The 22,278-nt window shown below is 47.5% G+C and overlaps 1 protein-coding gene across 1 annotated transcript in view; it reads right to left on the bottom strand.

The window, feature by feature from the left end:
• QRICH2 (glutamine rich 2) overlaps positions 1-22,075 on the bottom strand; it is a 60,688-nt gene extending 38,613 nt beyond the window's left edge. The window contains exons 1-7 of the mRNA XM_056848342.1: positions 21,452-22,075; positions 12,955-13,059; positions 10,071-10,142; positions 9,106-9,219; positions 6,346-8,058; positions 5,868-6,138; positions 5,526-5,620 (exon numbers count right to left, since the gene is read on the bottom strand). Coding sequence (XP_056704320.1) covers positions 5,526-5,620; positions 5,868-6,138; positions 6,346-8,058; positions 9,106-9,219; positions 10,071-10,142; positions 12,955-13,059; positions 21,452-22,075 — 2,994 coding nt within the window. The remainder of the gene's footprint in view (positions 1-5,525; positions 5,621-5,867; positions 6,139-6,345; positions 8,059-9,105; positions 9,220-10,070; positions 10,143-12,954; positions 13,060-21,451) is intronic.
• Between the last annotated feature and the right edge of the window lie 203 nt (positions 22,076-22,278).

Below are 22,278 nucleotides of genomic sequence, written 5' to 3'. Positions count from 1 at the left end.
AATCTTTTTCCATTATACTAACCATATTTTACAAGATTTCTGTAACTGACATATTCCTGAATGAAATAATATTACAGGTTTAAGGTCTGAACTCTTTCATAGAGGCATAGAGATTATCACAGATTGCTTGCAACGTGAGCATGTTTAAGACAGATGATATCTAAACTTATATAATATTTTAAGACTTTGTAACCATTATAAAAGCATATATTATGTGGTGTAAAATAAATGTGTTTTAGTTATACATACAATCATGTCCCTTTTTCATACATTTACTGGCGCATCTCAAGAAAAAGCTTACTTTAGGTAAGAAATGTTGATTCCTGCTCAGTAGGTGTCTATTTGAATAAGATAACATATTCCTTCTCAGGAAGGAGTCCATTCTAAGAGCTTAGGCACTGAAAGGCATGAACCGTGACACCACCCTCCTCAGGCTCCACCCCAAAAATCTTGCTCTTTTCTGTTGCTAGTGACAGACTAACACAGCTACCCATCGTGATCTATCTCCCTATTGCAGGTAAGGCCTGCTTCAGGGGATTAATGCCCACTTGTATCACAGTTGAATATAATCTTAAATTGATGGATTGGTTAGAAAGAGGGGCGATGAGCTTGCATGGTTGAAACCAGGATGAATGAGCAGATCAAAAATTAGTAACAGAGCAAGAACCAGGAAGTGACGGTGACAGGAAGTGGGATGAAGCTGACTATTGTGGGTCAGCCTGCTGACGCTCCTCCTCGTCTGAAGAGTTGTCAGAAGGCTGACCCACAACACTAACTCTGGATAAATTGGGTTAGCCCACTGTAACCCAGTAGCCTCGGGCGATGCCTTATTTGATTCCTCTGATTGAATTATTAACTCAGCCCAGATCTGAAACCCCAGGACGAGAATAGGGGAGTATGACCTGGAATGGAGAAGAAGAAAGCAGATTTGATACAGTCCAGATTGGGGAATGAACAATTCATACAAGACCTGCCATTAAAGCTGCCCTCTCCTCTCCAAAACCCATTCTGTTTATTTCACACTATGCAATCAGCGAATCATGGTGAATGAGCTCGAGATGAATGGACCTCTGGGAGGAGAAAGTGCTTGGGCGAGAGAGGGAATGTGCATGAAGAGAAAAGGGGATGGCAGAGAAAAAATCAAAATATGTTTGTATTTTTGTTAATTTTTAAAGACAGGGGCATAAGACATGCCACTTAACCCCTAGATTTCTGATGCACCCATCACACAGAACATATAGTTACAAAATTAGAGCTGGGGCTGTTACTTGAGAAGGCATGGCTAACCAAGTTCAAATGAATAATTTAATCAGTGACTGAGAAAAAAAGAGAAGCTGCTGCCCAAATTGGGACCTGTTTGTTGAGTCTTCTTGATTCCTGGTCCCCAGTAATGTGACATCATCACAATGTACATTTTTAAATCCCAGTTCTGTATCACCGGAGGTGGTAAAATGCACATTATGCATCACAAAGTCCTTCCTTCCCCCCCCCCTTTTATCCCTTAGAAGCTCCTTGATCAATTGATCTTGAGCAGCATATATCTTGTGTTGGAGGGATATAAGGACTGAAACAAATCTTGCCACTGACAATGTAGCCTTGGGGTCCCTATCGCTTAGTAAAAAAGGCATTATGTCAGTCACAGAGGCATTGGATTTGTATGTTAAAAGGGGGGAAATATAGTGCAATCGAAGTTCCTCGAAAAAGCGGCATTCCAAAAGGGCATGAGCTAATGAGTCAATAGAGCCAGAAGAGCAAGGGCAGATCCTGTCTGAGTATGGTATATTCAGAATTCTGCCCTGCATTACCATAGAAGGGTTAGCATTCAATCTAGCCAAGCAAAAAGCTCTACAAAGACGAGGAGTTGTCAGATAATATGTATGGGCAGGCAGACCACGTGGAGGGGGTATTCCGAAGAACTGGGATGAACAGACGCGATGAGCACGAAAAGTAGTGCTGTTATAATCGAGCTCTTTAATGCACTTTTTAATTTTGGTAAAAGCTTCAGTTTTCCCAAGCTCTAATAACATATCCTGCAAGAAGCCCAACGACAGTTTCTCATCTAAGATTTTTTGCCATGAGGATTTAAAAGGGTCATGCTTCAGAGAAGCTAGGAACCCCTCAGTGCTAAAGCACAGTTTAAGGCGTAGTTTAAAGGCGGCCAACCACGCCCTAGCTTCAAGTGATATTTGGCCAAACTCGGAGCAAAGAGTAACGCCAGCAACACATCGAGGGGCATTTAGGAGTTTTCGTAAGAACTGAAGCAGTGGACGATCTATAGATTCATTGATGACTGTTATCCAGATGGCAACACCAAAGAGGATAATTGGAGTAATTTTCAGGTTAAACACCTGAATAGCCCCTGGAATATATTTGCCACCTTTGGTGTGAAAAAAGGTGACAACAGCACCAACCCCAGGTTTAATTTTGTTGGACACTGCTTTTTGATGGGCATTCCAATTTAGGTTATGGGAAAACAGAATGCCAAGGTAAACAAACTCCTTGACTTGGTCAACCTCGAAGCCATCTAATACCCAGCGAAAAAGAGGCATTTTTCTCCTCTTAGTGAAGATCATAATCTTAGATTTATGATGGTTTATTTTAAGACCTTCCCTAGAGCAGTACTCAGAAAAAGTTTGCAAAGATTTTTTCAAACCAATTCTTGTGCGGGACAGGAGAACTGCATCGTCAGCATAGAGTAGAATTGGGGTGGGATGACTTGCAAGCTTTGGGGGGTGGCAAAACTCTGAGAAATTGGTTGCCATATCATTCAGGTATAGATTAAACAGGAGAGGAGCAAGTAAGCAACCTTGTCTAACTCCCTTGACCAGTTCAAAGGGCTCGGTTAGTTCTCCTTGGTTGCCACAGCGAACCTGAGCTGTGAGGTCAGTATGAAATTGCTGAATAAGCCAGAGTAACCTCCTATCCATAGTAGAATTTGATAGTTTCAACCATAGCCTCTCCCTCGGGATGGTATCAAAAGCTCCCTTAAGATCCATAAAACCCACATAAAGGGTGCCATTTCGGGGGGAGGAATATTTCTCGGCTAGATGGAAAAGAACTAAACAGTGGTCCGTGACAGACCAACCCCTTCTAAAGCCAATCTGTCCCAGCAAAGGATGTCATTACTTTCAACCCAGTCCAACAGCCTCTTTAATAAGTAGGAGGACTACAATTTGCCTAAGCAAGACAAAAGTCTGATTGGACGATAACAGCTTGGGTCAGAGTGCTGACTGCATCACAAAGTGGACAACATATGAAGATGGAATAAGGGAGAACTCAAGAGGGATGTTGTTTTCAGAAGCAGCCTCATGTCTCCCACAACATGTAGGTTGTTCAGCCTTAAGACCTTTACCTTTGCTATAAAGCCATCCTGATTGTTTGTAGCTACAACATGGCCCCATCTGTGGCTACTTAAATCTGGAGATTGGAGCCATGAACAAAGAAGACAGATCTTTCTACAATCCTGATAAAAGCCCCAGGTTTGCAGAAAAATCTGAAATCTTAAAAACAAAGGAAAGAAAAGCAAACCCAAAACATTGGGTGGTTAAAACCCCCACATAATAATAGAAGCAGCACTTCTGCCTTTAAGAAAGAAGTGCTACTCTTGACAGGCAAGTCATATCAGGAACCCAATTTTCAACCTGGTACAAACTAATTAAACTGAACCATTCTAGGGCACACTACTTGTCCAAGATCTCCGTCTTTAAACTACGTTCAGCTCTTACATCCATCCACTTTCAAACAATGCAAACTGCCATGCTTGAAAGACGTTATGGCCAAATACCAGTTGCTTAGTGCCTCTGTATATGTAGAGGTTTAGAATCGGAAGACCCGTGTCATTATTTGTTGGTTTGCCCACTTTATTCAGTTCCAAGGCAAAAAAAATTAGACACAATCTTGGCTAATTCAGGCCTAAGCACCATGATGGAGAAAACCTTATTTCTCCTTGTAGATGTGGAGCTAAATGACTAAACTGAGGCTATCGAATTTTGGTCACATCATGAGACGACAAGAGTCACTGAAAAAGACAGTCATGCTAGGAAAAGTTGAGGGCAGCGGGAAAAGAGGAAGACCCAACAAGAGATGGATTGATTCAATAAAGGAAGCCACAGCCTTCAATTTGCAAGATCTGAGCAAGGCTGTCAAAGATAGGATATTTTGGAAGACTTTCATTCATAGGGTCGCCATGAGTCAGAAGTGACTTGACGGCACTTAACACACAGAGAGAGATGTGGAGCCAGAGGTTTCTCACAAGGTGGCCCTTTTCCCTCTAGCTGCAGAGAAAATCCAGCCACGCTAGTGTCTGCACAGGTCAGTTAAAGACCTAATTTCTGTTGACATATATGGTACCCTCTTTTTAATGAAATGATTTTTAAACTGTTTTTAACTTTTAATAGTGCCTTAATCCAGTTTTACAGTATTTTACTTGTTATTGTCAATTCTTTGTAACGGCCTTTGGCCTCATGCAATAAAACTGAACCAAACTAATAACAGAAGCAGCACCTGTACCTTTAAGAAATTAATGTCCTCTACCACGGCCTTTGTGGGAGTTGCTAAGCAACCACCACACTATTGCCAGCCTTCAAGCCTTGGTTTCTGTTAGTAAAAGGCAGGGGCAGGGCACAGGGCTTTCTCAAGGGCTTTTTAGCCTTTGATGAAGGACTCATCAGGGCCAGTCTCAACAGCAACCTGACTGGTTGCTACTGTTGAACAGTATCCACCACACGTGTGCTTCTGTGGGACTTTTCTTTTTGAGAAAATCAGACTGCACAAATTGTTGATACAAGCATAGAAACAAGCTGTCCTCCCCTTGGGGCACCTGGAGCGGGAAACACGCTTTGACGAGCCGTGGCCATCTTGGGAGCCCGGGGCTATAAACCTCGCCGGTCGAAGAACGACTGAGGATGGCTTCCTCGAAGAGGGAACCCCAATGGACTCACCAACTGGGGCCCCGTCAGAAGACTTTACATTACCAGATGGACGGTCAGGCAAGTCCTCTTGCGGACAAAGGGACTCTTTGTAAAGGTGGGAGATAAGGCGGGTAGAACGTTCCCTGAGAGCTTTGGCCGTGAGTTTGCCACAGCTCTTACAGGAAGAGGAAACGTGGCCTTCTCCCAGGCAAAGGAGGCATTCCTTGTGAGGATCGGACTTTGCCACCTTCGCCCCACAAGAAGAGCATTTCTTAAACGGTGGAACTTACTTAGCCTCCATTGCTACAAACGAAGGTAAGCACATTCTCTCTCCGTGGCGGCAGAAAGAGAACTGGAGGGAAGAGTGCTCCCTCCTCCTTGGGTCATGTGACCGAGGGGCGGGGAGATTGCATGCCCCGAGGGGAGGGGGAGCACTCTTTTGGAATTTGCTAGAAGCTAACAATTCTTATCCGTGGCTGGCCTGCGCCTGCACAGTCCCAATGTGGGACTGCATAGAAGTCATTCAGATGAACATGGTGCTTCTGTGGCTTTTCTTTTTGAGAAAATCAGACTGCACAAATTGTTGATGCAAGCATAGAAACAAGCTGTCCTCACCTTCTCTTTGTCAGCTTTCACGTTGTCTTCCATGGTCTTCAGTGCAGCGAGTTGTTCATTAAGGTTGGGTGGGATGATGGCAAGGCTCCTATCAACTACCCAGAAGCAAGAAAAGAGAATCACAATGACCAAATCAAACATAGCTGAGAGACCCCCAAGCCCCAAAGGGCAGGGTCAACATCCCAATCCCCAACTTTTTTGGCAAGCATAGCGTGATATTTTCCGGTTAATCCTACAAACAAAAAATGGGTAGCCAGCACTTTGGGAAATCTTGCTCTAATAAGTCCTGGCAGTTTGCCAAACAGCTCTGGGAAGAATACCTGGTGCATCTGCAATCCATACCTGCACGGGTGAGGAAGTCTTGCAGCCTCTGAAGATCAGCATAATTACACTTGATTTGGTCCAGCATGTTGATCCGTTCGATTAAATTATAGTAGAGGTTGGACAGCTGGGCCAGCTGGCGAAGGGCATCCACAGTCTCGGCATAGCGAGATGGGGCCAAAGAGGATCCAGATGTGGTAGACTCTGAAGGCCCCAGAGGGGTTAATGCTGGTGATACTGGGGCTGTCGCGCCTAGAGGCGGCCCTTGTGGCACTGCCAGGAAGCCTGCCATCTGTGTTCCAGGCACAAAAGGCTGAGGAGGCCAGGGAACGCCTCCTGTGAGGTATGGATCTTGGGCTCCAGGATAGTATGTCTGCACTCCAGAAGCCCCAGGCTGGGCACCAGGATATCCTTCCTGGTCGCCAGGAGCACCTGGTTGAGCTCCAGGGGCACCAGGGTAGGCAGCTCCAGAAACTCCAGGTGGGCCTCCAGGGTATACTGTCTCACCCCCAGGAACTCCCGGCTGAGCTCCAGGAACCTCAGGTTGCCCTACAGGATATGGTGCCCAAGCTCCAGGCTGAGCGCCGGGAGCCCCAGGGTAGGGTGCCTGGGCTCCAGGAGCTCCTGGGTAGGCTCCAGGAGCTCCAGGATAGGGTGCCTGGGCTCCAGGAGCCCCTGGGTAGGCTCCAGGAGCTCCAGGGTAGGGTGCTTGGGCTCCGGGGGCCCCAGGGTAGGGTGCCTGGGCCCCGGGAGCCCCTGGGTAGGCTCGAGGAGCTCCAGGGTAGGGTGCCTGGGCCCCGGGAGCCCCAGGGTAGGGTGCCTGGGCCCCGGGAGCCCCAGGGTAGGGTGCCTGGGCCCCGGGAGCCCCAGGGTAGGGTGCCTGGGCCCCGGGAGCCCCAGGGTAGGGTCCCTGAGCCCCGGGAGCCCCTGGGTAGGGTGCCTGGGCCCCGGGAGCCCCTGGGTAGGGTGCCTGGGCCCCGGGAGCCCCTGGGTAGGGTGCCTGGGCCCCGGGAGCCCCTGGGTAGGGTGCCTGGGCCCCGGGAGCCCCTGGGTAGGGGGCCTGGGCCTCGGGAGCCCCTGGGTAGGGTGCCTGGGCCCCGGGAGCCCCTGGGTAGGGTGCCTGGGCTCCAGGAGCCCCAGGCTGAGCCCCAGGAGCCCCAGGGTAGGATGCCTGGGCTCCAGGAGCCCCAGGGTAGGATGCCTGGGCTTCAGGAGCCCCAGGCTGAGCCCCAGGAGCCCCGGGGTAGGGTGCCTGGGCTCCAGGAGCCCCAGGTTGGGCCCCAGGATAGGGTGCCTGGGCTCCAGGAGCCCCAGGCTGGGCCCCAGGAGCCCCAGGGTAGGGTGCCTGGGCTCCAGGAGTCCCAGGGTAGGGTGCCTGGGCTCCAGGAGCCCCAGGCTGGGCCCCAGGAGCCCCAGGGTAGGGTGCCTGTGCTCCAGGAACCCCAGGCTGGGCCCCAGGAGCCCCAGGGTAGGGTGCCTGGGCTCCGGGAACCCCAGGCTGGGCCCCAGGAGCCCCAGGATAGGGTACCTGGGCCCCGGGAGCCCCGGGCTGGGCCCCAGGAGACCCAGGATAGGGTGCCTGGGCTCCGGAATCTCCCGGGTAGGCTCCAGAAGCTCCAGGATAGGGTGCCTGAGCTCCGGGAGCCCCAGGCTGGGCCCCTGGAGCTCCAGGGTAGTATGCCTGGGCTCCAGGACCTCCTGGGTAGGCTCCGGGAGCTCCAGGATAGGGTGCCTGAGCTCCGGGGGCCCCAGGCTGGGCCCCTGGAGCTCCAGGGTAGTATGCCTGGGCTCCAGGAGCTCCTGGGTAGGCTCCGGGAGCTCCAGGATAGGGTGCCTGAGCTCCGGGAGCCCAAGGCTGGGCCCCTGGAGCTCCAGGGTAGTATGCCTGGGCTCCAGGAGCTCCTGGTTGGATCATGGGGTAGCCAGGTTGGGCCCCTGGATAGGCAGCTCCTGGATATGCCCCAGGCACACCCCCTGGAACACCAGCTGCTCCCACTGGGGACACTCCAGCCCCAGCAGTGCCAGGCTGGCTCCCTGGCTGGACTCCTGGGATAGCAGCTGGACCCTGAGCGGCGTATGGTGACCCTGGTGCGCCTCCTGGGGCTCCTTCTCTTCTAGGTCCACCAGGCTGGGTTCCTCTAGTTGAAGAGGTTTTGCCATCTTGAGGAGAGGCTGAACCAGAGGTTGGAGAGTGCTGGCGTGGACTCGTCTCCTAGAAATAAAAGGAAGGTGGTAGATTTAGTGGCAGACAAAGAAAACAGGCTGGCGCTGGAAGGAAAGGGTTAGGCAGTGTCAGGAGCTATATGAAAAATAAATGTTGCCCCTTGGAGCCAGGCACATTCTCTGCAGAGGAGGGTAGAGATATAACAAACAAACGGGAGATGGCAGGGCATCACAGACACCCTATTGCACTGCTGTCGTTTACCATATTGTAACAAAAGGGACCCGGCTCAAAATCCAAGGCATTGCCCTAACACATGAACACATGAAGCTGCCTTATACTGAATCAGACGCTTGGTCCATCAAAGTCAGCATTGTCTACTCAGACAGGCAGCAGCTCTCCAGGGTCTCAGGCAGGGGTCTTTCACATCACCTACTTGCCTAGTCCCTTTAACTGGAGATGCTGGGGATTGAACCTGGGACCTTCTGCACGCCAAGCAGATGCTCTACCACTGAGCCACAGCCCTCCCCAAAGTAATGTGTCAAAAGTGGGACACAAAATATAGCACAGTGAAATCCAACCTCGGGCAGATCAGCAACTTCTTACCTGATACCAGTAAAAAAAAAAAAAAAAAAAAAAAACCACACCCAAAATCACAATCATGCCTGCCCCCTAAATACTGGCCCCAAGGTGGTAAAGGAATGTATCCCCAAGTGTATTAAGTGTTGTTTGTACATAATTATGTGTGAAGTCAGAGTGAAGGGCACAGCTATAAATTAGATTTATAATAGACAGGGGTGGGTGTACGTTGTCTTGGCATCTATAATCAAGAACATATGAAAAGCTCTTCCCAAAGCAGCCATTTTCGCTAGGTGAACTGATCGCTATTGGCTGGAGATAGGGTTGCCAACCTCCAGGTACTAGCTGGAGATTTCCCACTATTACAACTGATCTCCAGGTGATAGAAATCAGTTCTCCTGGAGAAAATGGCCGCTTTGGCAATTGAACTCCATGGCATTGAAGTCCCTCCCCATCTCCAAGAACATATGAAAAGCTCCGCAAGTGCAACCCACTTGCAGTCTGAGAAATCATACTCACAGGACTTGGGCTCCTCTTGCCTTTCAAAAGGACATCCTCTAGAACTTCCCAGCGTACCATATTGTTCATTTCCTCTGGGGAAGGGAATCGGCTGAGCCTTTTCTCTAAATCTTTCTAAACAGAAATGAAAACATTTACATGTCTCTGTCCCACCTCCACGCTAGCTCTTCTTGACCCCTCCATCAAGGGACCCCTGTTGCTGAGGGATATCAGGTAGCCTGGTAACCTCCCAGCCAATAGCTGAAGAGTGTATTTAACTACGAGTTAACTGTTGTTTTAGGGCAAGTGTGCAACAGAGGTGTGTGTGTGTGTGTGTGTGTGGCTGGGGGTGGGGGCTGAATGTATTAATTCTATGCAGCCTATCTTCTAAACTAGGGGTTCCCAAACTGTGCTCCACGGAGCACTTGGTGCTCCGCGAAACATCTCCTAGTGCTGCGTGAAAAGAGGGGAAAGAAAAATACTATTGTCGTTCAGCTTAGTATATAGGCACTAGGTGAAAATTAGTGCTCTGGGACGAATTCCTTTCCTGGAAAGTGCTCCATGACTCAAAACGTTTGGGAACCGCTGTTCTAAACCACCAACACGGGGAACTCACAAGGTGACACTGCTGGCTTCTAGTTCTATGAGTTAGGAGCATTTGCAGAAAATGGGGAATGCAAACGCTGAACAAAACAGGCAGCAGTGAACTGCAGGATTTATGAGCAATGGAAAAATCCATCTTCCTGTGCGGATGGCACAGACTTTGCTGGTCCAGGCACCACAGATGCACCGAGACAGATAAAGGCTCAACTCAGGGCTAACTAAGATTGCTAGTGCATGTTGGCTAGGATGGTTGGATGAGTCACTGGATTCACATCTGATCCTCTTCAAAACCACCACAGAAATGCACCCTAAGGGTAGCCACTGGGGAGCGGTTGCTTGTGGTTTGCATACAAATTATTCTTTTATGCACTAAGGGAACTTACCACATCTTTATCCAAACTATTCTGATCACTTAAGCAAGACTTTATCCGATCGTCAAATGCCTGGGGGTCTATCTGCATAATTAGGAAAGAGATGACAATGAGTATCAACCAGGATTTTCTCTGGCTGCTCAGAGGTAAATTGTGAGCATGAACATTTTTTTAAAAAAACTGTACAACAAGGCTGCACTGAAGAGGAGTCTTTCCTCACACTTTTTTGAAGATGGCCCCTTGGGGGGAAAACTTGCAAAGAAAATCTTGTTCATAAGCACCCAATTTACCACAAGTGCACAGCTCTGGGGGCCATTTCCCCACTCCGTAAGCTTCAGAAGGAAGGAGTAAACATCTTGTTTCCTAGCGAGCAAGATAACAAAAGCAGACCTCAGAGAGCTGAGCGGCTCTCAGGGAATGGTCTCTCTGTGTGTATTGTACATTCACTGTTGTTCAAAAGATACATCGCTAAGCACAGACTCAAGAGCTCCAATACCCGGTATGAGTGTTCCAGTTTGCAACTTAGATGGCCAAACTCCAGAGCAATTTCTGTCCACACCGCCTGGCCTATACCTCCCCCCCCCCACTTTTTAAAAATTTAAATATTTATTCAATAAAATAAACAACAAAAACAAAAAACATACAACAATCTTCATAGTTTAAAATACAATATATATGTGCCCTGTTCGAAGTTTACTGAGCCCCTCTTATCGAGAATGGGACCTGACAGGGCAGGAGAAAGGATTGTGACGCTCCTACAAGTGGATAATCCCTCAATCACTCTTCAAGTTGCGAAATTTTGCATGGCATTAATGAAAATTCGATGCCATAGAACAGCCTTTTAGCGCAATTGACATATCTGTCTCTGTTGTAATTTTCTTTTTAAGTGTTATAAGACTCAGACTGTAATTCTTTGCTTATAAGAATTTATTAGTCCATGTTTCTTGTTTTATCTTGTTTTATCTGGCTAAGGGCCATAAATAAATTATCTATCAATATATATGCGCAAACTTAAAATTTTTAACAGAATTTCTATATGACAACTTATTCCAATATCCTCATTCATACTATCACACTAAATACACGGTTTAGTCCTCTGTAAAATAGCTAGACTATCATCGCTGCACATTGTCCTTTCTCACCCTCGAATATAAGATTTTCCATTTTATTTATAGCTCGTAACCATAGCTCATCTAGACTCATTGTATCACCATTTTTCTGATGTGTTAACTTAATTAATACATATATTTCTTTAATTTTAACCAACCATTCCTCTATCTTTGCAGTTGTTTTTTGTTTCCAATGTCTGGCAAAAGTCATTCTAGCAGCAGTTATCATGTGTAACCCCATACATCGTTTATCTTTAGTTAAGTTAGGGGCTAAATTTAACAAGAGTATCTCAGGTTTACATGGGATGTCAATCTTCATTCCAACAGACAGGTATTTCACTATTTCGGTCCAGAACATTATACCGCCTGGCCTATACTGAGGCCTAGGAGCATTCTGTACTTTGGCAAAACAAAACAAAAATCGACTGTGGAAAAATGAAAATCCAAAGGCCAAAGTAGATGCGATAGCTAGGGTTGCCAGGTCCCTCTTTGCCACTGGCAGGAGGTTTTGGGGATGGAGACAGAGGGGGGCGGGGTTTGGAGGGGGGAGGGACTTCGATGCCATAGAGTCCAATTGCCAAAGTAGCCATTTTTGCTAGGTGAACTGATCTCTATTGGCGAGATAGGGTTGCCAACCTCCAGGTACTAGCTGGAGATCTCCCGCTATTACAACTGATCTCCAGGTGATAGAAATTAGTTCTCCTGGAGAAAATGGCCGCTTTGGCAATTGAACTCTATTGCCACTAAAGTCCCTCCCCATCTCCAAACCCCGCCCTCCTCAGACTCCACCCCCAAAATCTCCAGGTATTTCCCAACCCGGAGCTGGCAACCCTAATCCTAACCATAGTTACACACAGTACAGCCATACTAGATCTAAATCAAAATCCCTATTGTCTTTCACTGCCTCTCACTAGCTGCCTGTCACTTAGTTGCCTCTCACTAGCTGACTGATGAAACCAGCATTTACTGAGGCAAATCAAGATCTGAATGATTGCCTGTGAATTGAATCCATTGTTAAAATAAACCATGTTTACCTAACTTACATCCCTAAGATTCTTCTTACAGCTGGGCTCCAAAGCAATAGACTGGCTTATCAAGCTGATATACATCCATCATGTTCCCCTGGTGGAAATGGCTGCTTTGGAGGCTGGATTCAATGGTATCACATCTGCACTGAGTTCTCTCCCCTTCCCAAACTCCGCCCTCCCCAGGCACCACCTCAAATCTCTAGGGATTTCACAAACCACAGCTGGCGAGCCTACCTACAAACCAGCTCAGGCCTACTCTGGACAGCTTCCTTCTACGAGGGCTCCAGCCCTTCCACAGGACATCATTTGACAACGTCAGTGTTAGCTAAGCAGCATCTGACCTATCAGGATTTGGCACGTTCTGCCTTTGCCTGATTCATGAATGAGATTACTCTTGAAACAGGAATTAAGTGGCAGAGGACGCCAGGCACTGCAACCCTTTTCATGACATGCCTCCTCCGTGTTTTTAAGTCTGGACGGCACCTGATCTTCTGTGCTTGTAAAGAAGGTAGTGCTGTCGCTCTTCTTACTATATAAAGCTGCTCCTTGGATCCCGCCCCCCAAAGTTAGTGGTTATTGCACTTTTTTATTAAAATATGTGTATGAAGAAGTAAATGAACTTTAGCATATAAAAACTAAGGGGCGATGAAAAATGTAAAAAGTCATCTCTCTTTAAAAGATGATGAGACTCCCCGGAGTTACGTGGAAGAAATAATAAGCAGCTCGGCAGAAACAGATAAGAAGCATGGAATAGTTTACCAAGGCCAAGTGATCCTTGATTTTTTGCACATCCTCCTCCAAGTTGGCTGTGTTTGATTTCATGTTGCTTGTCTCATTCAATAAGTCCTGTAACAGAGCCATGGCCTGCGATACAGACAGAGAGAAAGAGCAAGGTCCGTGAGAGAAGGCACTCAGCAACTGTCCAAATTTGGCTTATTTATATTTATTTATCTGAAATATTATTATTATTTATTACATTTCTACCACGCTCTTCCCAACCCGAAGGTCGGGCTCAGAGCGGCTTACACAGTCTAAAAATACAATAAAACAATAACCCATTAAAATAGTTAAAATACAATTTAAAATAGCCCAATAATGCCCCTCAATGGCGCCACAACTCCAGAGACAGAAATTTGTAATAAAATTAATCTAACCACACCCTAAGGTTGTATACAAGGGGTGGTGCTCAGCAGCAGGGAAAAGGGGGGAAAGGACTAGGGAGGCCAGTAATTATAATGAGAACTGTCGCTGGCCTCAACCATAAGCCCGGCGGAATAGCTCCGTCTTGCAGGCCCTGCAGAACTTCTGAAGGTCCCGCAGGGCCCTGATCTCATTAGGGAGGCTATTCCACCAGGCAGGGGCCAGGGCCAAAAAAGCCCCGGCCCTGGTCAAGGCCAGCCGGATACTCCTTGGGCCAGGGATCACCAGCAAGTTGGTATTACATGAACGTAAGCTTCTCTGGGAAACATGCCAGGAGAGGCGATCCCATAGATACGACGGTCCCAGACCGTGTAAGGTTTTAAAGGTCATAACCAGCACCTTGAACCTGACCTGATATTCCAGATGGAGCCAGTGCAGTTGACGGAGCACTGGTGTGATCTGTGCCTGTAGCGAGGTACCAGTAAGAGGCCTCGCCACGGCATTCTGTAACAGCTGGAGTCTTCAAGTCAGTCTCAGGGGCAGCCCTACGTAGAGCTAGTTGCAGTAGTCTAGCCTTGAGGTGACCGTCACATGGATCACTGTGGCTATATTCCATTTCCCCCCCTAATGCTCAAAGGGGCAATCTGCATAAACCGCTTGCTCTTTTAATGCCTCTTACGGCCAAATGATGTGTTATGTTAGGGATCCACAACCAGATCCCCAATATATAGTTAGCTTACAATGCTGAATGGGGGAGGTGGGTGAATTGGGACCATAGAGCTAGGGAACCCTTTCCCCCTGTCAGTCAAAAGCACTGCCCCCATTTGGGATGTATTAGTCCCAGGAAAGGGGGGGGGACAGAAAGAGGGTGCTATAGTAGAGCAGTCTGTAGGGCTGTTAACCTCCAGGTACTAGCTGGCGATCCCCTGCTATTACAACTGATCTCCAGCCGATAGAGATCAGTTCACCAGGAGAAAATGGCTGCTTTGGCAATTGGACTCGATGGCATTGAAGTCCCTCCCCTCCCCAAACCCCGCCCTTCTCAGGCTCCACCCCAAAAACCTCCCGGCGGTGGTGAAGAAGGACCTGGCAACCCTAAGTCTGAAGGATGTGACACTATGGTTAGCAGCGGGGCTTGTGTGAATGGTAGGAAGAAGAATCTTCTAGTTGCTCTATACTTCTATACTTTTCAGCTGGGCAATGAGGATATGAACAGGACTTTAAGGAAACGAGAAGGAAGTGTTTCCAATACACAGAGTGGCTTCAAACCATCTTCAAAATGTGGCAGCAGTTTATGCTCTGATGCTAGGGCTGTCAATTCGGTTCGGCCCGAACTGAAAAACAGCCGAATTTCCCCTGATTTTTTGAGTTCGGTTTTTAGTTCAGGATGAACCGAACTCAAAAATGGCAGGAAAAGGGGGGGCTGAATTCAGCGAGTTCGGGAGTTCACGAATAAATCCGGCAAATTCGGGGCGTCAGTAAGCAGCATAACCGTAAGTAAGCAGCATTCTCCTTCCCCGGCCAATCGGTGGCCAAGCTGGGTCTTCTTCTGGCCAATCAGTCAGGATTGAATACTGGAGGAATCAGCTGATGTGCGGCCGGGCCGGGGAGAGAGAGAGAGAGAGAGAAATCCTCGTGTGTGTGTGTGTGGGGGTGCTTGTGCACATTCGCTCCTTTCCGAGGCTGTAGGGGGCGCATTTTTGGGGGTACAGACCCCAAACTTTCAGCGGAGCTTTAGACAAGCCTTCTTAAGAGACCCCCCAAGTTTTGTAAACATTGGGTCAGGGGGTCCCGAGATATGGGCTCCCCCCTTTTCTCTTTCCATGGCTGCAGGGGGCGCATTTTTGGGGGTACAGACCCCAAACTTTCAGCGGAGCTTTAGACGAGCCTTCTTAAGAGACCCCCCAAGTTTTGTAAACATTGGGTCAGGGGGTCTCGAGATATGGGCTCCACCCCTTTTCCCTCCCCCCTTTTCCATTTCCGTGGCTGCAGGGGGCGCTTTTTGGGGGGTGCAGCCCCCAAATTTTCAAGATATCTTCAGACAAGCCTTCTTAAGAGACCCCCCAAGTTTTGTAAAGATGGGTTCAGTGGGGGCAGAAATATCGGCTCCCCCTTTTCTCTTTCTGTGGCTGCAGGGGGCGCATTTTGGGGGGTACAGACCCCAAACCTTCAGTGGAGCTTCAGACAAGGCTTCTTAAGAGGCCCCCCAAGTTTTGTAAACATTGGGTCAGGGTCCCCCGAGATATGGGCTTTCCCCTTTCCCCTATTGGGATGAATGGATCACCCTGTATGCATCTCCAGAGCAAAACGTCCTGTGCTTAAATGGAATCGTCTTGGATTACCCAGTCCTCCTCCCAGCCCCTCCTAATGGAACAGAAGACAGCCACAGTAAGAGCCCTTTGGGGGCTTTAATCTATACTTTTTCTCCTGTGTGTGTGTGTGTGTGGGGAAAGCAGAGTCTGTGTGTGTGTGGGGAGGGAGCAGTTTCTGTGGGTGGGGGGAAGCCAAAGGGGGCTTTCGCCCGTTCTGCCTGGGGGTGTGTGTGCCCCCTCGAGTCTCTCTTTCCCTGGTTTGAGGGGAGGGCTTCAGTTGTGTATCCTCAGGTTTTCCCTCATTCATAAGATTGGTTAGGTCTATTTTGATCCTTGCTCAAAACTGGTTTTCAAATGGTGACTTAAAGAATGCATTTTCCTGGTCCCGAGTCCGATGCAAAAGGGGAAATTCCACCCCCTCCTGCTCCTTATGCATAGCTAGCTGCCTCTGTCCCTTTCCATGCTTTGCACAGTTGCAAAGGTGTTGCTTTACTTGTTTGTGTTGCTTTGCAGCTGGGTTGCTTTGCAAACTTCTCAGCTGTTTGTCGGGGCTGGGAACTTTGTGCGTGGGCGGCAAGCTCTGCTCAGAGATGCACATTAAGGGTGGGGGACCCCTTTCGGGGCCCATATCTCAGCCCCCCCTGACCCAATCTTTACAAAATTTGGGGGGTCTGGCAAGAAGGGTCCTTTGAAGCTCCGCTGAAAGTTTGGGACCTCTAACCCCAAAAATGCCCCCCCAGAGCTGCAGAAAGGCGCGGTTGTGTTTTTAATGGCTTTATTTGGCCAACATTTTTTCCCGAACTTTGAATTCCCGCCTAATTGCACGGACCCGAAGTGGGGGATTTCAGACTTCGGCATATGCCGAATCTAAACAGGCCAAATTCAGCCAAATCTGAACTATACCGAATTTTTTAAAATTCAACAGCCCTATCTGATGCTCCTCATGCGCCCACTGTGAGATGCCTTTATGTCGACAGCACCTTACAAAGGAGATTGGTCTCCTTGACAAATCAGCCCAGATGGAGATGCTCCAGCACTCAGGAAACCTGGAAATAAAACACATTTCTCATCCCCCCCTCCCCAGTTTCATTCTCCAATACACTTGTCATTAGGGCACGAGTTTAAAAATTGGAGCTTCATGAATTAAGCACAGACCGGCCCTTAGGCTGTTGTCAGATGCCACAGGACAGAAACATTCTGTGCTCATTAAACCACGGGACTGCTGCTTCACCCAGACCCTGCAGAGTCTTCACTTTTCACTCCGAATCTGGAGCGCTGATTGATATGTACAGTTACTTCGTTCTAAAGTTTTCCCCATCAATTGTCCTTGGCTGTGGGCATGCTGCCTAGCAACAGGAGAGAACCATGATACTCTACTCCTCCACTGGGATCACTGTTCTTATTTATCCTGTGAAAGGCAGAGAGAATCTGCAGACGCGTGTGTGTGTGTGTGTGTGTGTGTGTGTGTGTGTGTGTGTGTGGTGTGCCCAGCAGGACCAGCACTCATCCCCGGCTGGAGAAAGCAGAAGGGACTCTGACTTGCTATCGTTACAGCTTCTGCTCCTCAGTTTAGATTATTTATAGTCCGTCTTTCTCACTGAGTCTCAAGGCGGAGTACACAGGATAAATCAATACAATCAATAGGATGGGACATCCAATAAACAGGGCAATAGGGCTGGATGGCAGAAATCTGTAAAGGAGCAGAAATCTGAAACAGAGCTGTAACAAAAGCATATGCATTTAAACATGATATGTTAAACAATGCAGGAATTGCATTGTAGGAGCATAGTTGCAGCAACAGATAGTACACAGTAGTATAGTCTATAGTCCCTGTTCCTTTACCAAAGCATCTTTCTGAACCATTTTATTACATGGAGATAGATCACGATGGGTAGCCGTGTCAATCTGTCACTAGCAGTAGAAAAGTGCAAGAGTCCAGTAGCACTTTAAAGACTAACAAAATTTCTGGCAGGGTATGATCTGAATAAGTGAGCTGAGGCTCACAAAAGTTCATTCCCTGCCAGAAATTTTGTTAGTCTTTAAGGTGCTACTGGACTCTTGTTCATTTCATTACAATACTGCCCTATTGCCTGTGTTATAAAGCTCTTTTGAATAATTCAGTTCTGCAGAGTTTGCAAAAAACTAGAAGAGTGGGGGACTTCTTAACCTCATCAGGCAGCCATTCCTTAAGGTGGTGGTGGGGGTCACTACGGAGAAAGCATGTGCATGGTCAGTTGTCAATTTTGCCCATCTGTAGAGTGGCGCCTGCAGAAGGCCCTGCTCTGAAGACCGGGAGCATAGGGGGAGAGGTGGTTCTGCAGATAAGAGGGACCAAGGCCATGAAGGGCTTTGTATGTGATAACCAATACCTTGAATTGAGCCTGGTAACTGATGGGCAGCCAATGGAGTGAATGTAGAACAGGAGTAACAGGAGTAATATCCATATTCTGCCTTAGGGTTGCCAACCTCCAAGTACTAGCTAGAAATCTTCTGCTATTACAACCAATCTCCAGCCGATAGAGATCAGTTCCCCTGGAGAAAATGGCCGCTTCATCAATTGGACTCTATGCATTGAAGTCCCTCCCCAAACCCTGCCCTCCTCAGGCTCCATCCCCAAAATCTCTCGCCTGTGGCAAAGAGGAACCTGGCAACCCTACCCTGCCTAGATACCCACATGGAGCAGGTGGCATATTGATAGTCTGCAGTACTTTTAATGCTCTGCCTCAGAAGCTGGATGCACAAACAGGATATAAATAAGGGCACGTCCTCTCCAGAGAGTGCACAGTCCTGGGATCTCATTGCAAACATCAGGAAGAGATGTGCCTCCACCTGCCCAGCTCACTGGTGCATTACTGAGTAGCAAGTGTCCCTGCTTAATGGAAAGTTCTCAAGGAATGTAGGGTATTACAACCAGTCCAGCAGGTGCCGGTTGCAAAGATTATCTCTGCTGGGAGCCATTCTTGGCATACCTTGCAGTTCAAGTTGCCCTAGTTGTCTTCAGTTCACCAGCTCCAATACAGGAAAAGATGGCTTGGGGTGGGGAGGCATACAAGGCTGTTGAAACCCTCCAGCTTTCCTCTATAAATAGGGTTCCCAACCTCCAGGTGGCGGCTGGAGATCTCCTGCTATTACAACTGATCTCCAGCTGATAGAGATCAGTTCACCTGGAGAAAATGGCTACTTTGGCCATTGGACTCTAAGAAGTCCCTCCCCTCCCCAAACCCCACCCTCTTCAGGCTCCGCCCCAAAAACCTCCCGCCAGTGGTGAAGAGGGACCTGGCAACCCTATCGATAACTCTGTAGCTAACAGATTCTCAGGATTTCTGTGAGCTCCGGCTTTTAAGAAGCATAAGAAGTTCTGCAAGACAAAACAGAGTGGGTACAAACTGTTTTCCAAATGCATGAATCAAATGGGAATTGTCATCTGCTTGGGTGATTATTCAGACTTGACATATATCCTTGGAGAGCTATGTTTAAGTCAAACAGGAAAAAACAGGATTAATTCTAATTCCGGTAATTTGAAAGTAGATGAAAGGTTTAATCAAATGTTTATTGTCAAAGCCATAGTTTCCCGAACTGTGTAATGACACCGCATTGTTTAATTTATTTTTAATTTTGTTTTTTAAGAACGCAATCCAGTCCCTCCCTAACATTGTTCTCTCTTTCTCTTGCGTACCCCAGTCTCCAACCCCTGTCACTCATTAGCAGCCTTCCTGTGGACAGAGAACTGCTTCTGTCGGACAGCTGAAGAAAGACTAGAATGAAGCTAAAGAATTATTAAGCACTTATGCCCAATCACAAGGTTTAGAAACGGAGTAATATAACCATTTTTAGTTAACAGGAAAATGCAGCAATGCATTAAAAGCACACTGAATATTTCCAGGAAAAACTGACTTGAAGTTAATTATACTAAATCTCATTTAGCCAAATGGCCTGGGGGAATATCCAAAACATCATAATAAAGAAGAGTTTATCCTAAATGAGGTACAGAATGGTTAAGTTCTGTGCAACTGAAGTTTAGATGCTCTTAAATTAACAATACCATGGGCTGGATCCTGTACTGTGAACAGATGAAGTTCATGGACGGGATCTTTGTTGCCTCCCCACTGATGCTGATTCCCTCCTTCGGCTAGAGCTCCCCCCCCCCAGATTGCATCCCATGCTGTCCCTGAAATGCACCCAATATGCATCACTTTACACCTGCTCACGTTCACAAAGTTCACCTTGACAATGCATCTACAGGTAAATAACACTATGCACTTTCTAAGGAAGGACTGCTAAGTGAGTCCTGTAGGAGAACTTTGTTTATGCTTGTGTTTGTTATTCCAGGAGGTATTATCACCAAAGGGGAAAGAAGCGTGGCTGCCAAGGTTCACATAACAGCCCTGGAATCATAGTGCTTCACATTTTAAAATGCGGAGATGTAGGCTCAGAAGAGGCCAGATGGTCAGTGAGTTTGACCTGCCACAAAGTGAAGGCAGGATCTGCAATACCCAGACATTTTTAAGGGTACCCTGACAGGATAAGAGTAACAGAAATACTTTATTATTCAAAATATTAAGGGGATCACACCAAGTTATGCAATGTTTGTATACATTTTATTCATACATGTAATATGTAATCTTTAGGCTTAGATTATTTGGATGCAGCCACTTAGCACATAAAATTCTCACAAGCCCATGCTGGCTTCTCACATGACGGCCCACCTGCCTGGCTGCCTGGCAGAGCAGAACCACAGCAGGACTATACAACTTATTCTGTTTGCACAAACAAAGGCGTAATGTCAGTGCAGGATTCTTCTTCACCACACTGTGCCAGTTCTTCCCAATACCCAGTGATGTTAGGAAAGAGCTACAGTTGAAGGGGAAACACATCCACTGAGAAGACTTCTGGAGCAATGTACTCTTGATCCTAAATATAATGGCCCTGAGCATGACCCAAAATATACCCACCAACCATAGATGCCATTTCAGTAGGGTTGGAGGTGGGGGTGGGTTTAGTAGTGGTTTTGAGATCCACAGCAATATTCAAGGCTGTGGTTATATTAAAGATCTTTTTTTTAAAAAAAATAGCAGTGTGTTTTAAGATTTGTTTTGGTTACTTTTCATATATAATAAATAATAATCAATTATCTTCTTGAAGGGCTTCTGAGGAAAAATAAACACCGTTGGTGCTTTTCTTTAATAGTAACCCCCCTACACACTAGATAGCCAGTGTGGTATAGTGGTTAGTGTCAGACTAGGATCTGGGAGAACCAGATTCGAATCCCCACTCTGCCATGGAAGCTTGCTGAGTGACCTCGGGCCAGTCACACACTCTCAGCCTAACCAACCTCCCGGGGCTGTTGTTGTGAGGCTAAGGAGGAGGACAGGGGAAGCATATAAGCCACCTTGGGTCCCCACTGGGGAGAAAGGTGGGGTCATAAATGAAGTGAATAAATACACAGAAGTCTAGACTAAAAAAAAAAAGTTGAGGACAGGTTAAATTTTATGAAACACCATCATCGTCCAGTCTTGGTGAAGCCTTCTATGATCTTGCTCACCCTCTTGGATTGGGATCACGATGGGTAGCCGTGTCCGTCTGTCACTAGCAGTAGAAAAGAGCAAGAGTCCAGTAGCAGCTTAAAGACTAACAAAATTTCTGGCAGGGTAGGGGCTTTCGTGAGCCACAGCTCTCTTCTTCTGATAGGTATCTGAAGAAGTGGCTCATGAAAGCTCCTACCCTGCCAGAAGTTTTGTCAGTCTTTAAGCTGCTACTGGACTCTTGCTCTTTTCTGCCTCTCAGATTCAGATCGAAAGACCTACCTGTGCGATGCCTTCCTCGTTGGCTTCCATTTTCTTCTGCATCTGCATCATTTGCCACATGTCGGCCACCGCCGTGCCGCTGCCACTCTGGGTCTTCTCCAGCAAGTCTGTCCCCGAAGGCAGCCTTTCCAGTCCAGAGACTTGTTTCTGGAATCCTTTCAGCTTCTTTCCCATCCCTTGGACATTGTCCTGCACCCCCTGGACCTGATCTCCCACACCCTTGACCTGGTCCTCCACACCCTTGACCTGGTTTTCCACACCCTTGACCTGGTTTTCCACACCCTGAAGGTTATTCTCCAGCAGAAGCAGTTTCTTCTCCAAGTCGGCCAGTCGAGCAGCTGGTTTAGCCCCATCCTCAAGCTCCATCTCGAAAGGCCGTTTAGCCCCATCCTCAAGCCCCTTCTCGAAAGACGGCCGCCGTTCCCAAGGTTCGGTGCCCAAGAGTGGGGGTGAGGGTGGGGGTGGTCCCCACCCCGGCTTAATCTCAGTTAAGATATCCTCAAGTTTAAGATGCCTGAGGAGGGCATGGAGGAGGGTATGAAGGCCATTGAAATTGACAACACCAACCTCCGGAGTCCCTATGGAAAGGTCTACCAGCTGATACAAAGTTACTTTGAGAGCCATTTCTCTGTCCTTTTGAGTAGTTTACTAGATATGGGACAATTATTTGCCTTGTCTTTAAAAAAAATCTTCTTGAAATAGATATGTAAACCATGCACTAATCCTCAGAAAATATGTCTTGTTGTGCAGGGGGGGGGAAATAAATTAAATAAAAGAGCGTCCTTCTTCGCGAGAAAGATCCGTTTGGAACAATAGAAATCGATCCT

Source organism: Euleptes europaea, chromosome 1 (genome assembly GCF_029931775.1).
Source record: "Euleptes europaea isolate rEulEur1 chromosome 1, rEulEur1.hap1, whole genome shotgun sequence".
NCBI lineage: Eukaryota > Metazoa > Chordata > Lepidosauria > Squamata > Sphaerodactylidae > Euleptes > Euleptes europaea.
This window is presented reverse-complemented; position numbering and strand designations above follow the sequence as displayed.